This window comes from Chiloscyllium plagiosum, unplaced genomic scaffold (genome assembly GCF_037043375.1).
Source record: "Chiloscyllium plagiosum isolate Xiang-an unplaced genomic scaffold, Cpla_swu_hap1 HiC_scaffold_32, whole genome shotgun sequence".
Lineage (NCBI taxonomy): Eukaryota > Metazoa > Chordata > Chondrichthyes > Orectolobiformes > Hemiscylliidae > Chiloscyllium > Chiloscyllium plagiosum.
The window spans coordinates 37,310,491-37,325,603 of NW_028270170.1; the positions used below are offsets into that span (position 1 = coordinate 37,310,491).

General features: G+C 43.1%; 1 protein-coding gene across 5 annotated transcripts in view; it reads right to left on the minus strand.

Moving 5' to 3' along the window:
• fmnl1a (formin-like 1a) overlaps positions 1-15,113 on the minus strand; it is a 264,044-nt gene that overhangs the window by 117,558 nt on the left and 131,373 nt on the right. For all 5 annotated transcript variants that reach the window (XR_015752517.1, XM_087977926.1, XM_087977925.1 and 2 more), the window contains exons 3-4: positions 3,937-4,017; positions 1,867-1,940 (exon numbers count right to left, since the gene is read on the minus strand). Coding sequence is in view for 4 of the 5 variants with exons in the window: in XM_087977926.1 (XP_087834052.1) it covers positions 1,867-1,940; positions 3,937-4,017 (155 nt within the window). In the remaining variant the exon portion in view is untranslated. The remainder of the gene's footprint in view (positions 1-1,866; positions 1,941-3,936; positions 4,018-15,113) is intronic.

The following is a 15,113-nucleotide window of genomic DNA, read 5'->3' on the forward strand; positions in this document are numbered from 1 at the left end:
AAGAAGAGCATAATGGTTAGGCCCTGCATTATTTCTCCTCAGCCGACACTGCAAAACAGAAGATCTGGTCATTAACAGCTCTGTTTTTGTGGGAGCTTGCCGTGCACACCTAGTCTGCAAATGTTTCATATGTTACAACAGAGACTTTACTTTGAGCAGTCAATTGGGTGTAAAGTGCTCTGAGGTAGCTGATAGTCATGAAAATTGCTATCTACATGCAAATCTTTCTTTTTTTGCTTCTATTCTCACACCCCACCCTTTCATAATTTGCCTTTTTCATTTGCCTTAGGGTTTTCCCCTCTATTAATCCTCATGTGTATATTAAGAACCGTCACCTCACAGTGTTGCTGGCAGTGACAGCATCTTTGCAGATGGCCAGACTGCCCCTGAGATATAGCTGTACAAGCACTAACACTGCCAATTCCAAACTGATAGCCATTCTTAATATCAGTGGATGCAAGTATACTGAAAAGATATATATCACCATGGGTGATTTGGTGGAAAATATAGGACAAAAATAAGCATCAATGCTGGGCCCTCTTGTGGCACAGTTTGGAGATGCCGGTGTTGGACTGGGGTGTACAAAGTTAAAAATCACACAACACCAGGTTATAGTCCAACAGGTTTAATTGAAAGCACACTAGCTTTCGGAGCACCGCTCCTTCATCAGGGAATTGAAGGAGCAGCGCTCCGAAAGCTAGTGCTTCTAATTAAACCTGTTGCACTATAACCTGGTGTTGCATGATTTTTAACTTTGTGGCACAGTGGTAGTGTCCCTACCCTTGGACTGAGAGGTCCAGGTTGAAGTCCATGAAAACAAATGAGCAGACTGCTGGTCACATTCAGTTGCAACCTACTGCCACCAATGACCCCACGTATATAACAACCATGGTCAGGAGGACAGTACAGTTGCACTGTGAACTCATTTGAAGAAAGAAGGGAATTAATACTGACTTGTTTTGCATTCTTTCTCGGTTTTTTTTTTTGCCTTTTCTTTCTATTCTCCAACATGCTAACACACAACTGAGCCACCTCCCAACCACCAAAATCACTGTGACTTTTGTTTTTGCATTTTTTTAAACTAGTAACCACCATCAGTAAAATACCTGTGTAGTCAATCCAATATTTACATTTTTTAAAATCATTCATGGGATGTGGGCGAACCCAAATTCCAGACTTTTTAAAAAAATTGAATTGAGGCTACCTTGTTGAATATTTTTAAGGAAAAGATAGACAGATTTTTGAACAGTAAAGAAATTCAGTGTTGTGGTGAGCGGGCGGGTAAGTGGAGCCGAGTCCACAAACAGATCAGCCAGAGTCCTGTTGAATGGCAGAGCAGGCTCAATGGGGCCAGACGGCCTACTCTTGCTCCTATTCCTTACGATGAATGAGAGTGCTACCACGAGTACTACCAAGTCACATACTATTCTGACTTCCAACCACATTCCTGCTTCTTCACTGTCACTGGGTCAAAAGCCCTTTCCTAAAAGCAACGTGGGCTCCACCTACACTACCTCGGACTGCAGAAGTTCGAGAAGGCAGCTCACTATCATCTTCCCAAGAACAATTAGCGATGCGCAACCAAGTACTGGCCTTACCAGTGGCGTTCACACCCCCTGAAGTCAAAACAGATTGATCTTCTTGGGCAAAAGATCAAAGGTGATGATCACTAGCATCATGAAACCTGAAATACCAGCTATAACTCAAATATACTCAGTGGCTACCACCTTATGGAGGCTGATCACAATCCAGGAGACAGGTTTTGAAAAACGAAGGCCTGGACATATCATACTTGGTTTTATTTCAATAATGACCATTTTTCCAAAGAAAATACAGATTCTTAAAATGCCAGTAGGTGTCACTCACCCAATGTGATTGGTCCGCAATGAAATCTCCAGCTCTCGCAGGACCTGAGTTGACTCTTGGACTCGTCTCTTGAACTGCAGCAGTAAACATGAAAAAGAGAAACGAGAAGATTCTTCATCATGTGGATTTGGACGAGCAAGTTATTCCTTGGCCACATGAGGGGCACTCTGAATTGATACATCTCCTATTGAAACACTGCAGGATGAGTGGTTCATGTACTGAGGCTCTCAGGGAGTGAGATAGTAAGCGATCATTTACACTGCACAGTGGAGTCTGTACTAGCAAACAATGGAGGGCAACAGCTGATTGACTATAGGATCATGCAGGCATAGTTTGTATAAAGTCCAGGGGGAGGGGTGAACCCTCGGTCTATGGTGTGGGGGGGGGTGACACTCGGTCTGTGGGAGTGGGGGTGTGAGTGAACTCTTGGTCTGTGGGATGGGGTCTGATGCTTAGTTTATGGGGAGGTTGGTGTTGGGTGCACCCTCGGTCTGGGGAATGGGGGGTGGTCGGGATGACACTCAGTCTGTGGGTTGGGGCTGGGGGGTGGGGAGTGACGCTCAGTCTGCTAGGGTGGGGTTGAACCCTCAGTCTGTGGGAATGGGGGTAACACTTGGTCTATGGGGTGGAGGGGGAGAACCCTTTGTGTGTGAGGGTGAGGGGGTGACGCTCGGTCTGTGGGGGTGGGGGGGTGAACCCTCGGTCTGTGGGGGTGGGAGGGTGACGCTTGGTCTGTGGGGGTGGGGGGTGAACCCTCAGTCTGTGGGGGTAGGGGGGTGACGCTCGGTCTGTGGGGCTGGGGGATGAACCCTCGGTCTGTGGTGGTGGGGTTTGGGGTGAATCCTCGGTCTGTGGGGGTGGGGGTGAACCTTCGGTCTGTGAGGGTGGGGTGAGATGCTGGGTCTGTGGGGTGAACCCCCTGTCTGTGAGGGTGGGGTGATGCTCAGTCTGAGGGGGTGGGGAGTGATGCTCGGTCTGTGGGGGTGGGGGGGGTGAACCCTCTCTCTGTGAGGGTGGGGGGTGACGCTCGGTCTGTGGGGGTGGGGGATGAACCCTCGGTCTGTGGTGGTGGGGTTTGGGGTGAACCCTCTGTCTGTGAGGGTGGGGGTGATGCTCAGTCTGTGGGGGTGGGGAGTGATGCTCGGTCTGTGGGGGTGGGGGGGTGAACCCTCTGTCTGTGAGGGGGGGGTGACGTTCGGTCTGTGGGGGTGGGGATGAGGCTCAGACTGTGGGGGTGGGGGATAAACCCTCGGTCTGTGGTGGTGGGGTTTGGGGCGGATCCTTGGTCTGTGGGGGTGGGGTGAGACACTGGGTCTGTGAGGGTGGGGATGGGGGTGGGGGTGAATCCTTGGTCTGTGGGGTGGGGGTGGAGATGAATTCTCCGTCTATCTCGCATTCCCCTGCCCTGTGATTTCCTCATTCACTCACAGTCGGTCGGCTGACAGCCACTTGGGTGGGGTTGGGGCTTTGTTTCCCTAGTGTGGTTCACACTGGGAAATGTAAAGAAACCAGTTGGTGTGGCCGTGTTGGGCTGAAGGGCCTGTTTCCATGCGTTCAAGACCAGTGCCTCACGATCACTGAACACATCCTAAGGCTTAGGGTATCAAGCCCAGGGCAGACCCTCAGGACGGGACCAGGGGAATGGAAAAACAATGGAACAGCTGTGCATTTCATTTATATTCCCCTTTTGTTAGGGGTTTTGAAAGATGCTCCTGTCTATTTTAGGATAAATAATAGAGCATGAAAAGACACTGCACGCAGCAAAGCTGAGGTACTTTCTACCTTGTTTTAGCCACTATGTCATCCGCAGGTCCATTTCCCCAATCTGAAACCTGACTAAATTTTAACACACTGGTAATAAGCTGATATGAGTGCTCAGATGATCGATTATCTGAAGAACATAATTTCCAGGTACAAGAGACAGAATTCCAAACACTTGTGTTTTCAGAGACACCACTTGGTGCAGCTGGAAACTGTGTGAATGATTATCAACACTCCATTTTCTAGGGTAGGCAGCTGCCCCATTGACCAATCCAGTCTGTGGTCTGAAGAAAGTAAAGCAGTTCTTACCTTCCTGACCCCACCCTGATCCAGGAATCCCCTTAGTTTCTGGATGTAAGCAAACGGAGGATTCTTCACTTGGAATCGTTCCTGCAATGAATGAAACAACAGTCAGGAGATTGCTCGCCATGAAAGAGGATTGAAGCATTGTCACTGATCTGGACACGAGCTGCTCAGTCTGGGTTTCAAATAGAACATTAATTGGATTACAACTATTGTATAAAATCAACTTGTAATAATGATTTTATTACCTATGCAGTCCTGTTTTGACAGGATCCTACTCCTCAAAGTCACATTTTTAGCATATTTCTGCAATCTCCCTCTGGGAGGGAATTTCCCATGATGCTGCCTGGTTGGTCATCTGTACTTATGGATTGTGCATTCAAGTACAACAGCCCAATGTTCTACTCCATTCAGTTCAACAGGGTCATTGCAACTTAGGGTGGATGATCAGATCCTCGCAGTGCTTCAAATATATGTAAATAATATTACACAAGTAAGAGATGCCTTTGGTTTGTTTGTTGGATACAGTCCAACTCCAATGTTTGTTTTGTTTTCTTCATATGCTACTGTACAGAACCAAAGTGTGTTTGTGGCTATATATAAAAGATATTTTTATGAATAAAGGATATTTTTAATATTTAAAAAAATCCATTTCTTCTTGTGGCAAAGTGAAATATTCTACCAACCCATTGACCAGGGAATACAATGAGGGTCTACTTAGGGCAAAGAGAATTTAACTCTTCACCCTCTACTGCTAGAAGCTGTAAGCAACTATTTCAGATTAATTCCATGTTTTGTTATCTAACTGTAAATAACAATCGTATTCTAACAATTTTATGGCAAGTTAGAAGAGAATTCGAAAGAGGAAGAACTAATTGATTGCTCTGGTCTAAGTACTGCTCGACCTACTAACCAGCTCCATTGAAGAATAAACAGGAAATGCGCTCCCTCTGTGCAAAATCCAACTGGGTAGTTAACAGCTTGTATCTTATTTCTCTCAACTGTTCTTTCCAGGGTTTTTTTATTGTCCTCACTGCACGACATCATTAAGACTTGATTTCATCAGTTTAGACAATAGAAAAAGAGACATAAGAATTGCCTGAACACTCACTCAGGATCAGTGCAAACCAGACATCCACAAGCAATTTTAGATTGGAGATGTAGATTTAGATTTTATTGTCACGTGTACCCAAATGCAGGAATACTGTGAAATGTGTAGAAAGTCACCATTCTCCAGCACCGTCTTAGTTCCAAAAAGGCAGGATTAAGAACAGTAGCTCAAGATGGGAAAACCAGTTGAAGAAATACGAAAGGCTCTCCTACTCCAACGCGCAACACATTATTTGAAGAAGCAAGCTTCTCCAATCACAGTCCATATCTGCCAATCCATCCCACCATCAAATTGGTTTGGCTGGTCACCAAAAGAGCTGAATGCTGAAAAGGAGTTCAGACTCTGCCTACTTGCCTTGAAGTCTAAGTACTGGAAGAGGAAGTCATTAGGCTGTCAAGGTAGAAGGACAGGTCTTCAAACCTTGGCTCCTTTTGATTTCAGCTGAGATTCTCATGAGCTGTAGGTGCCAGCCAAAGGCCTCACTCCAACTCGGCAGATGTGAGATGACATGAAATTGGACAGTCCCATTCCAGAGCTGAGCTGTAAACCAGGTTTGGGCTTTGGGAGTTGTCCATCCCATAGAGGGAGCAAGCACAGGATGGCAGTGGGTCACAGTTTTTGGGAATTAGCCTATAATGATCCCGCTAAGCTCATTGGTTTGTCTAGTGCTAGTGGGAGGAGTGGGGCAGCATGGTCGCTCAGTGGTTCAGGGCCTGCATTCGATTCCACCCTTAGACGACGGTCTGTGTGGAGTTTATGCATTCTCCTGTGCTTGCGTGGGTTTCCTCCAGATGTTCTGGTTTCCTGCCACAGTCAAGAGATGTGCTGGTTAGATGGATTGGCCATGGACATGCAGGGATTGAATAGAGGGGTGGGATGCTCTTTGGAGGGTCGGTATGGACTCAACTGGCTGAATATCCTGCTTTCACACTGTAGGGAATCCATGAGTGTTCTTGATACATGCTATGCCTCTACAATGGTGCAGTACTCCACTTCGCATTTTAAAGAGCCTTCCTCCCAAAACAGGCAACCATGTCCTGTAACATTTACAAGCCTGCCTGGAGATTTCATTCAGTGTATTTCTGGCATTGGAACACTACCCCAGTCAGACTCCATCTCTTAGCTCGGACAAGGGAGACACATTCTAGAATTCCAGGATGCCATTCAGTTACTACGTTCACTTGGAGTATGAATGAAGCACCAAGCGTTGATGTGAAGTGATAGGTATCTCACTAAATCAGGTGTAAACACACCACTAACTGAGATAAGGGCTTGTACTTGGAAATAATCTAAAGGAACTTAAATAGGACAGCCCTTTGTTCTATAATTAAGTAAACTATTAAGTACCTGTTTAGAAATTTAAGTGTACAAGGAATGTAAACGATGGAGAAAGGAGATTTCCTTCATGTGATGAACACTGACATCATAACATGTTCCTGATCAATTGATTTGTAAAACAGAGCAAACCTTTAATAGCAGGTCAATTGTACCAACTCCTGAGGGACCCATCTTCATTACTAACAGTTCTTATACAAATACAGGTATCCAAAATAATAATCTTTGTAATTCCCAGCTTTTCCTTAAGAACATAAATCACATTGCAGTAAAATAACAATTTACCCCTAAACTATGCACAATACAATGGATGAAATCTGAGGGCAGATTTCTCTGATGTGTTGCCATTTATTTTATATCAGCAAGGTGCAAGTAACAGAAATATTTAATTGAAACAGTCATTACTCGGAAACATTATGTACAGGATGTTGGTGAGACCTCTTCTGAAGTACTGTGTCCAGTTCTTGTCACCCTGTTATGTGAAGGAAAATATTAAGCTGGAAAGAGTTCAGAGGACATTTACAGGATGTCGCTGGGAATTCAGAGGAACCTCGATTATCCAAACGACACAGGTGGGGAGTAATTTGTTCGGATAATTGAATGCTGGATAACACAGTTTAGGCAAGTATCAGGACATTGCAATCTTGTTTGGATAATCAACGGTTGGATAATCGAGGTTCCTTTGTAGAGGGTTTAAGTTCTGAGGAAAGGCTAGCTAGGCTCGGACTGTTTTCACATGAGCATAGGAGGTTCAGTGGTGACCTTATAGAGGTTTATAAAATAATGAGTGTGTAGATAAGGTGAATGGCAGATGTCTTTTCGGGAGGGGGGGAGGGGGGGGGGGGGGGGTTGGTGAGGTTTCCAAGACTAGGGGGTACATTTTTTAAAGTTACAGGAGAAGGATTTAAAGAAGGCACAAGTGACAATTTTTGCAGGGTCAAGCGCAGGCAGTTTAGTTTAGTATTATGGACTGTTTGGACTGAAGGGTTTCTTTGCTGTATAACTCTATGACTCTCCTCAGATGCTGCCTGACCTATTGATTGCTTGCAGCTTTTTTAATCTTTATATCCAGGAAATTCAGGGGCTGTACTGCTGAGGAGCAAAGTATGAGCAAAGGATTGGTGTTCACTTTCCAACTACATTGCACCCTTGCAATACCACTTCTGAGCAGGCAGCTAGAGAACCTTCAGCCTTAATAATATCTGCAAAAAAAAAAATTGATACAGTGAACTAATGTTGGGTAACAGTCATTTGGTTACTTGCATCAATGACTCTTTGCATCATTTACTCACTTGATTAGTTTTTTATTAATATAATGACAATGTCACTTCAAGTGGTATATGTCTCAAACTCTCCAAGTTGATAAATAGATCTTTTATTATGCCACACATCAAAGAAATAAACTTTACACAATTTTCATTTTTGTTTCAAAATTCCTACCAACTCATGCCCCGTTCCTCTCTCTGCCATGGCTCCAGTTTTTGCCTTTCTCTACACTCTAACTCTGGTCACTTGTGCATAGCTGACCTTAATAGCTCTGATGTTGATTTTGCCTCCATTAAGATATCTTTACTTGATGTGGCCATGTTTATATTGTTCCTCACAACATAAAAAAACCAGGATGTGGGTAATGTGGTATTACCGAAAGGTCGAACAGATGTAATTACAACTCACTATTCTGTACAAATATTACAGTCACTGGCACACATTCAGCAGTATGGTTATAAAGAGTAGCATGGTTCCAACAGTATACAGGTATACTGCTTCAATGATTCAGATTAACAATGTCTGAGATCTTAAACCTGTAGCTCACATGCTATGATATAGTGCTTATATTATGAACATGCTGTTTTTTTTATTTCCATCGTATGGACCGCACAACATCCTTGGGTAAGACAAAGGGTGCTGAAAATGTGTTGCTGGAAAAGCGCAGCAGGTCAGGCAGCAACCAGGGAACAGGAGAATCGACGTTTCGGGCATAAGCCCTTCTTCAGGAGGCTGCCTGACCTGCTGCGCTTTTCCAGCAACACATTTTCTACTCTGATCTCCAGCGTCTGCAGACCTCACTTTCTCCTCTAAGACAAAGGGTGGCCTTAACATTCACCTGTTCCTGTGTTTTTGCCACTGTTTACCTATTATTTACTACCTATGCTACTTAACTATGTGATCTGCCTGTATTGCTCGCAAGACAAAACTTTTCACTGTGCTTCGGTACATGTGACAATAAATTCAATTCAATTCAATTCAACATGCCTCTTACAAGTATCCTGACTATGAGACAAAGGGTTCCACCACTGGCAGCCGTGCCTTTAGCTAGCTCGACCTTCAGCTGTGGAAGTCTTTTCCTAAACATTTCTATCTCTATGTTTTTCTCCTTCTTTATGATACTCCTTAAGACCTACCTTTCATCAAGCTTTTGGTCAGCTTTCTTAAAATCTCCTTAGTTAACTGGATATCCAGTAATATTTGGAATGTTATATAGAGTCATATAGTCATACAGCATGGAAATAGACTCTCCAGTCCAACCAGTCAATGCTGAACATAATCCCAAACTAAACTAGCCCCTCCTGCCTGAACTTGGTCCATATCCCTTCAAAACTTTCCTATTCATGTACTTTTAAAAAGTACATTTAAACAATGCAACTCTGCCCGCATCCACCACTTCCTCAGGATGTTTATTCCACACGTGAACCATCCTCTGTGTAAAAATTTGTCCCTCATGTCTTTTATAAATCTCTCTCCTCTCACCTTCTAAATATGCCACGGGATTTGAAATCCCCCAGCCTAGGGGAAAGACACCTACCATTAAACTTGTCTGTACCCCTCATGATTTTATAAACCTCTATGAGGTCACCTCTCAACCTCCTTCGTTCCAGTGAAAAAAGTCCTAACCTACTCAGCCTTTCTTTATAACTTAAATCTTCCACACCCGGCAACATCCTGGTAAATGTCTTCTGAACCCTCTCCAGATTAATGATACCTTTCCTATAACATTTTTAAGGCACTGTAAGAAATTGAAGAAGGAGCAAACATTACATTACAGTAAAAATAACAAGGTGTTTTTGCCAGGGCTCAATTGTAGACACTGACCCTTATCATTTTTTTGGCAAAACCTGTGTGGGATCTCTGACAATAACACTAGCTTCACCTTGTTATTGTCCTTGTAAAACAGGGATTCACTTAAATACTAAATATGGATAAACAGTTCCCTGCCTCAAATTTTGAACAGAAACAAAGGAATATTGTAATTTAATATAATTGTTCTTCAAAGTCAGGCTCAAAGGCATGAATATTGTGTGATGCCTTCCCATGATGAGATTTATAGCAGAATGGGTGATGATGTTCCTTTCCCAGTTAGCAGCCTCCAGACAATTAGCACCAGGTCTGTTCACAGCTCAGTAACCAGTATTAAATATTCCCAACAGCTGGATGAGCTAGCACTTGTGAATCAGTCTTTGAGGTAGGAGTGGTCCATCCATTTTGAAGTGGTTGTCTGCATACCAACCAGCTCTTTAATATGAAGCAACTAAACACTGAATGAATTTCTCATGTTGTAACTACAGATCTCGTATTCAATAGACATCTCTGTCTGCAAACAATCGATGACCCTCCCCCCGCCCCCCATCCCACACTAAATCTTGACTGCACTTATAAAACTCAGTTAACTAAACCATTAATTAACATGAAAAGTAAACTGCGGTGAGAATGCTCCAATGGAATTTTGAAAACCAAGGAAAAAGAAACGATAACAGAACAGAGCAGTAAAACACTCAGTTGGTCCGGGAACATCTTCGCAGAGAGAAACACGTTAATTTATCAGGTTGATGACCCTCCATTAGAGTTAACTCTGTTTCTTTTAGGGCTGAAACATTATTGTTTCTTTTTTCTTTCTCTCTTTACAAATGCTGTTTGCTGAGTGTCAGCAATTCGTGTTTTTATTTCAGATTTCCAACACCCACAGTATATTATTCTTGAGCAAAAAGGCCTCTGCTTATATATATAGTATCTTTTGTGTCCTCAGCATGTAGCATAACTAGTTGATTTTTGAGATATATTGTTATACAAGTAAATGTATCAAACAGTTATCACGTAATATCCCACAAACAAATGAGATCAATGACTAGTTAATTAGTTTCTGTTAGGTTTGGTCTTGATAACTGGAAAAATCTTTGACTGTTTAATAAATCATATAAATTTCAATCTTTCATCCAAAGCCCTTTTACAGCCTTCCAAACTCTAAAGTTTGAGTTCAGAATCTTTGAAGCCAAAAGGAAGTGGATGGCCAAATTTGTGAAACCATCGCTTGCTAAGGAATAAATAAAACAAACCAAAAAAAAACTGTGGATGCTGAAAATCAAAACAAAAACAGAAATTGCTGGAAAAGCTCTGGCAGCATCCGTACAGAGAAATCAGAGTTAACATTTCAGGTCAAGTGACACTTGCTCAGACCCTTCTGAGGAAGGGTCACTCAATTGGAAACATTAACTTTGATGTTTCTCCACAGATGCTGCCAGTTAAGGTCTAATTGACTTATGCGACCTCTTCAACTTTGCTTGTCAGGGGTGTGGAACTTTCAAGCCTTTCACCCATCTTCCAAAATTCCTTCAGTTCGGAGAAAGTCCTTAGTTGGATTGGAAAACTGCAAGCATAATATCCCTAACCATAAAAGGAAGGAGACAGAAAGCAGGAAACTATCAGTTAGTTGACATCTGTCATTTGGAAAAACCTGAATTTATAATTAAGAATTAAGGATAGTTGGCTCACAATACGGGATAGACCATTTAGGACAGAGATGAGGAGAAACCTCTTCACCCAGAGAGTGGTGGCTGTGTGGAATGCTCTGCCCCAGAGGGCAGTGGAGGCCCAGTCTCTGGATTCATTTAAGAAAGAGTTGGATAGAGTTCTCAAGGATTGTGGAATCAAGGGTTATGGAGATAAGGCAGGAACAGGATACTGATTAAGGATGATCAGCCATGATCATATTGAATGGTGGTGCAGGCTCGAAGGGCAGAATGGCCTACTCCTGCACCTATTGTCTATTGTCAATTGTCAGGGACCCGGGTTCAATTCCACCCTCGGGCAACTGTTTCAGTTGTATGCATGGGTTTCCTCCGGGTGCTCCAGTTTCCTCCCACAGTCCAAAGATGTGCTGGTTAGGTGGGTTGGCCATGCTCAATTGCCCATATTGTCCAAGGATTTGCAGGCTGGGTGGATTAGTGTATGTGGGGGGGGTGGGGGAGTCTGGGTGGGATGCTCTTTGGAGGGAAGATATGGACTTGATGGGCCAAATGGCCTGCTTCCCCACTGTAGAGGTTCAGTGATATGCAAAAATCTTGGTTTCATTTTCAACAGATGTAATTTTTGTTGGGAGAGAAAGGTTTCACATGCAGTATGACTCACACAAATTGAAACAGGAACTCTTTTGTTCAATTTGAACTTAGTGCTGAGTTTAAATAGATCTCTTTAGCGAGTTTTGAGAAGTTTTATGGCTCAAGTTGAGGTTCTGGATGTAAGTTTGCTCGCTGAGCTGGTTGGTTTGTTTTCAGACGTTTCTTCACCATGCTAAGAAACATCCAGTGAGCCTCCAGTGAAGCACTGCTGGTATGGCCCACTTTTTATTTATGTTTTTGGGCTTCCTTGGGTTGCTGACATCATTTCCTATGGTGATGTCATTTCCTGTTCTTTTTCTCAGGGGTTGGTAAATGGGTTAAAAATGTGATTAAAAAAAAGATAAAAATATTGTTATCCTTACCTGGATGCTTGACAGTCATTTTAAATCAAAGTGACCACACTGAGAAAGCGAACGAACTGCTTGCAGATACCAACACTTACCAAAAAGTGGCGATGCACCTGACCTCGCAACTAGAGAACCGAATCACCGCCCTACTCAAAAAACTTCAGAAATCTGGAGAAATAAACAAGACTGACTTCCAAAAAATGAAACCTGACAGATCCTACACACCACACTTCTACAGATTACCCAAAGTTCACAAACCAGGAGCGCCCCCCCTGGCCCCCCTCCCAAACCCATAGTCTCATTACTTGGAACACCAACTTGTAGATTAGCCAAGGAGCTACACCAAAGAGTAAAACACTTAGTAGAAGACTCACCCCACTCCATCCACTCCACCCAAGAATTCCTGAAGACCAAAAACACCAAGATAGAAGTGGATGAAATGATGGTCTCCTTTGACGTAACAGCCCTATTCAACCCGGCCAAAGAAACACTGACTATACTATTAGAAGAATCAAAGACATATACACCAAACACCACCAACTTCATCAGCAAAGGCAATATTGTCAAGTTAGTGGACCTATGCCTTACCACCCACTTCACCTTCAACAACAAACCTTCAGACAAACCAACAGAACACCCAAGGGATCTCAGATATCAAGGTTCTTAGCCTGGGATTGTATTCATTGGAGTTTAAAAGATTAAAGGGAGATCTAATAGAAACTTACAAGAAAATACATGGCTTGGAGAGGGTGGACGCTAGGAAATTGTTTCCCTTAGGCGAGGAGACTAGGACCCGTGGACACAGCCTTAAAATTAAAGGGGGTAAATTCAGAACAGAAATGCAGAGACATTTCTTCAGCCAGAGAGTGGTGGGCCTGTGGAATTCATTGCCACAGAGTGCAGTGGAGGCTGGGACGCTAAATGTCTTCAAGGCAGAAATTGATAAATTCTTGATGTCACAAGGAATAAGGGTACGGGGAGAATGCGGGTAAGTGGAGTTGAAATGCCCATCAGCCATGATTGAATGGTGGAGTGGACTCGATGGGCCGAATGGCCTTACCTCCGCTCCTATGTCTTATGGTCTTATGGTCTTATATCATTGAATCTCTACACTATGGAAGCAGGCTATTTGGCCCATCAAGTCTACACTATATTTCCCATGGCTAATCCTTGGTTAACATGGGCAATTGAGCATGGCCAACCCACCTAACCAGCCCATCTTTGGACTGTGAAGGAATGCAGAGACTCAAACAAACAGCTCTGCCAACCAACAGGCCAGGCAGCATCCGAGGAGCAGGAGAATCAACGTTTCGGGCATAAGCCCTTCTTCAGAAACCACACTTTTCAACTCTAGTCTCCAGCATCTGCAGTCCTCACTTTCTCCTAGCTCTGCCAACCATCCAATCCAAATTTTGGGTCCGCTACTTGAATGACACCTTTGTCATCCCTAAACGAAACAAATTAGAGGAAACCTTCAAGACTACCAACAATACCCTTACCAGCATAAAATTCACTAAAGAGGAGGAAAACAACAACAAACTGCCATTCCTAGATGCTGCAGTAGAGCAAACAGCCAATGGGGAACTTCAAACCAGCGTCAACAGGAAAACAACACATACGAACCAAATACTGAATTATTAAAACATTCACAAACGAAGCTGCATCAGAACATTATTTCAATGAGCCACCACACACTGCAGCACAGAGGAACTACAAAGAGTAGAGGAAAATCACTTATACAGTGTATTCAAAAAGAATGGGTACCCAATGAGTACATCCGCCAATTTCTCAGCAACAAACACAAACAAGTAGACAAAACATGTCCATAAACCCTAGCCTCTCTCCCCTACATCAAAGACATCTCAGAAATGACTGCCAGACTACTCAGACCCTTGGCATCATGGTAGCCCACAAACCCACCAACACATTAAAACAGCAGCTAATGAACTTGAAAGACCTTATACAGGCAACAAGCAAAACTAATGTAATTTACAAAATACCTTGTAAGAACTGTAGCAAACATTACATTGGACAAACAGGCAGAAAACTAGCCACCATGATACTTGAACATCAACTAGCCACAAAAAGACATGACCCACTGTCAGGAGGATCTTGACATGCAGATGAGGAAGGACACTACTTTGACTGGGGCAACACATCCATCCTAGAACAAGCCAAATAGAGACACGTATGAGATTTCCTAGAAGCACGGCATTCCAACCGTAACTCTATCAACAAACACATTGACTTGAATCTCATTTACCATCCTGAGAAAAAGAACAGGAAACGATATCACCACAGGAAATGACATCACCAACCCAAGGAAACCAAGACACAAATAAAAAGTGGGCTATACCACCAGAAGCTCACTGATGATGTTACCTAGTATGGTGACGAAATGTCTGAAATTGAACTTTTCGGCTCATTGAGCAAACTTACATCCAGATCTCACTTTGGCTGTTCCAAGAACGTTAACCCACATAGTAGGTGTCATGAATTAATGTAATTGAAAAAAATTCTCTTCAAGTCACGGATAGGCATGCATAGCTCTCAGGACCTTAAGTAGTTTGAATATGCCACTTGATAAAGCATATTTAAGAATTACTGGCTGTAGTTGTGAATGAAAGTTAAACTTTAAAAATCTTCTGGACTATATTAATTGATAGGCATTGGTTAGATGCAGACAACATACTAAGTATTTAGTAATGGAGGTGCTAATGTTAACAGCATAGCATAACAGAATAGCAACGAGAGACCATTTGACTTCCTCGACTTTCTCCGTCGCTCAGTAAAATCATGACTAATCTGATACACAAACACAAATTGATGTAGTTAGGGAGTCAGAGCAACTAGATTTCAGGTAAAATATTTTTGTCTTGGGTGAAGACAAAAGAAATGCCATCGCACTGTTCTGATGAAGAGGAAGGGAGTCAGCTCTTTTATTGTGTGGTTTGATATCACTCTGAGTTTGGGTTCATGACAGACTAGTCAAGGAGAAGA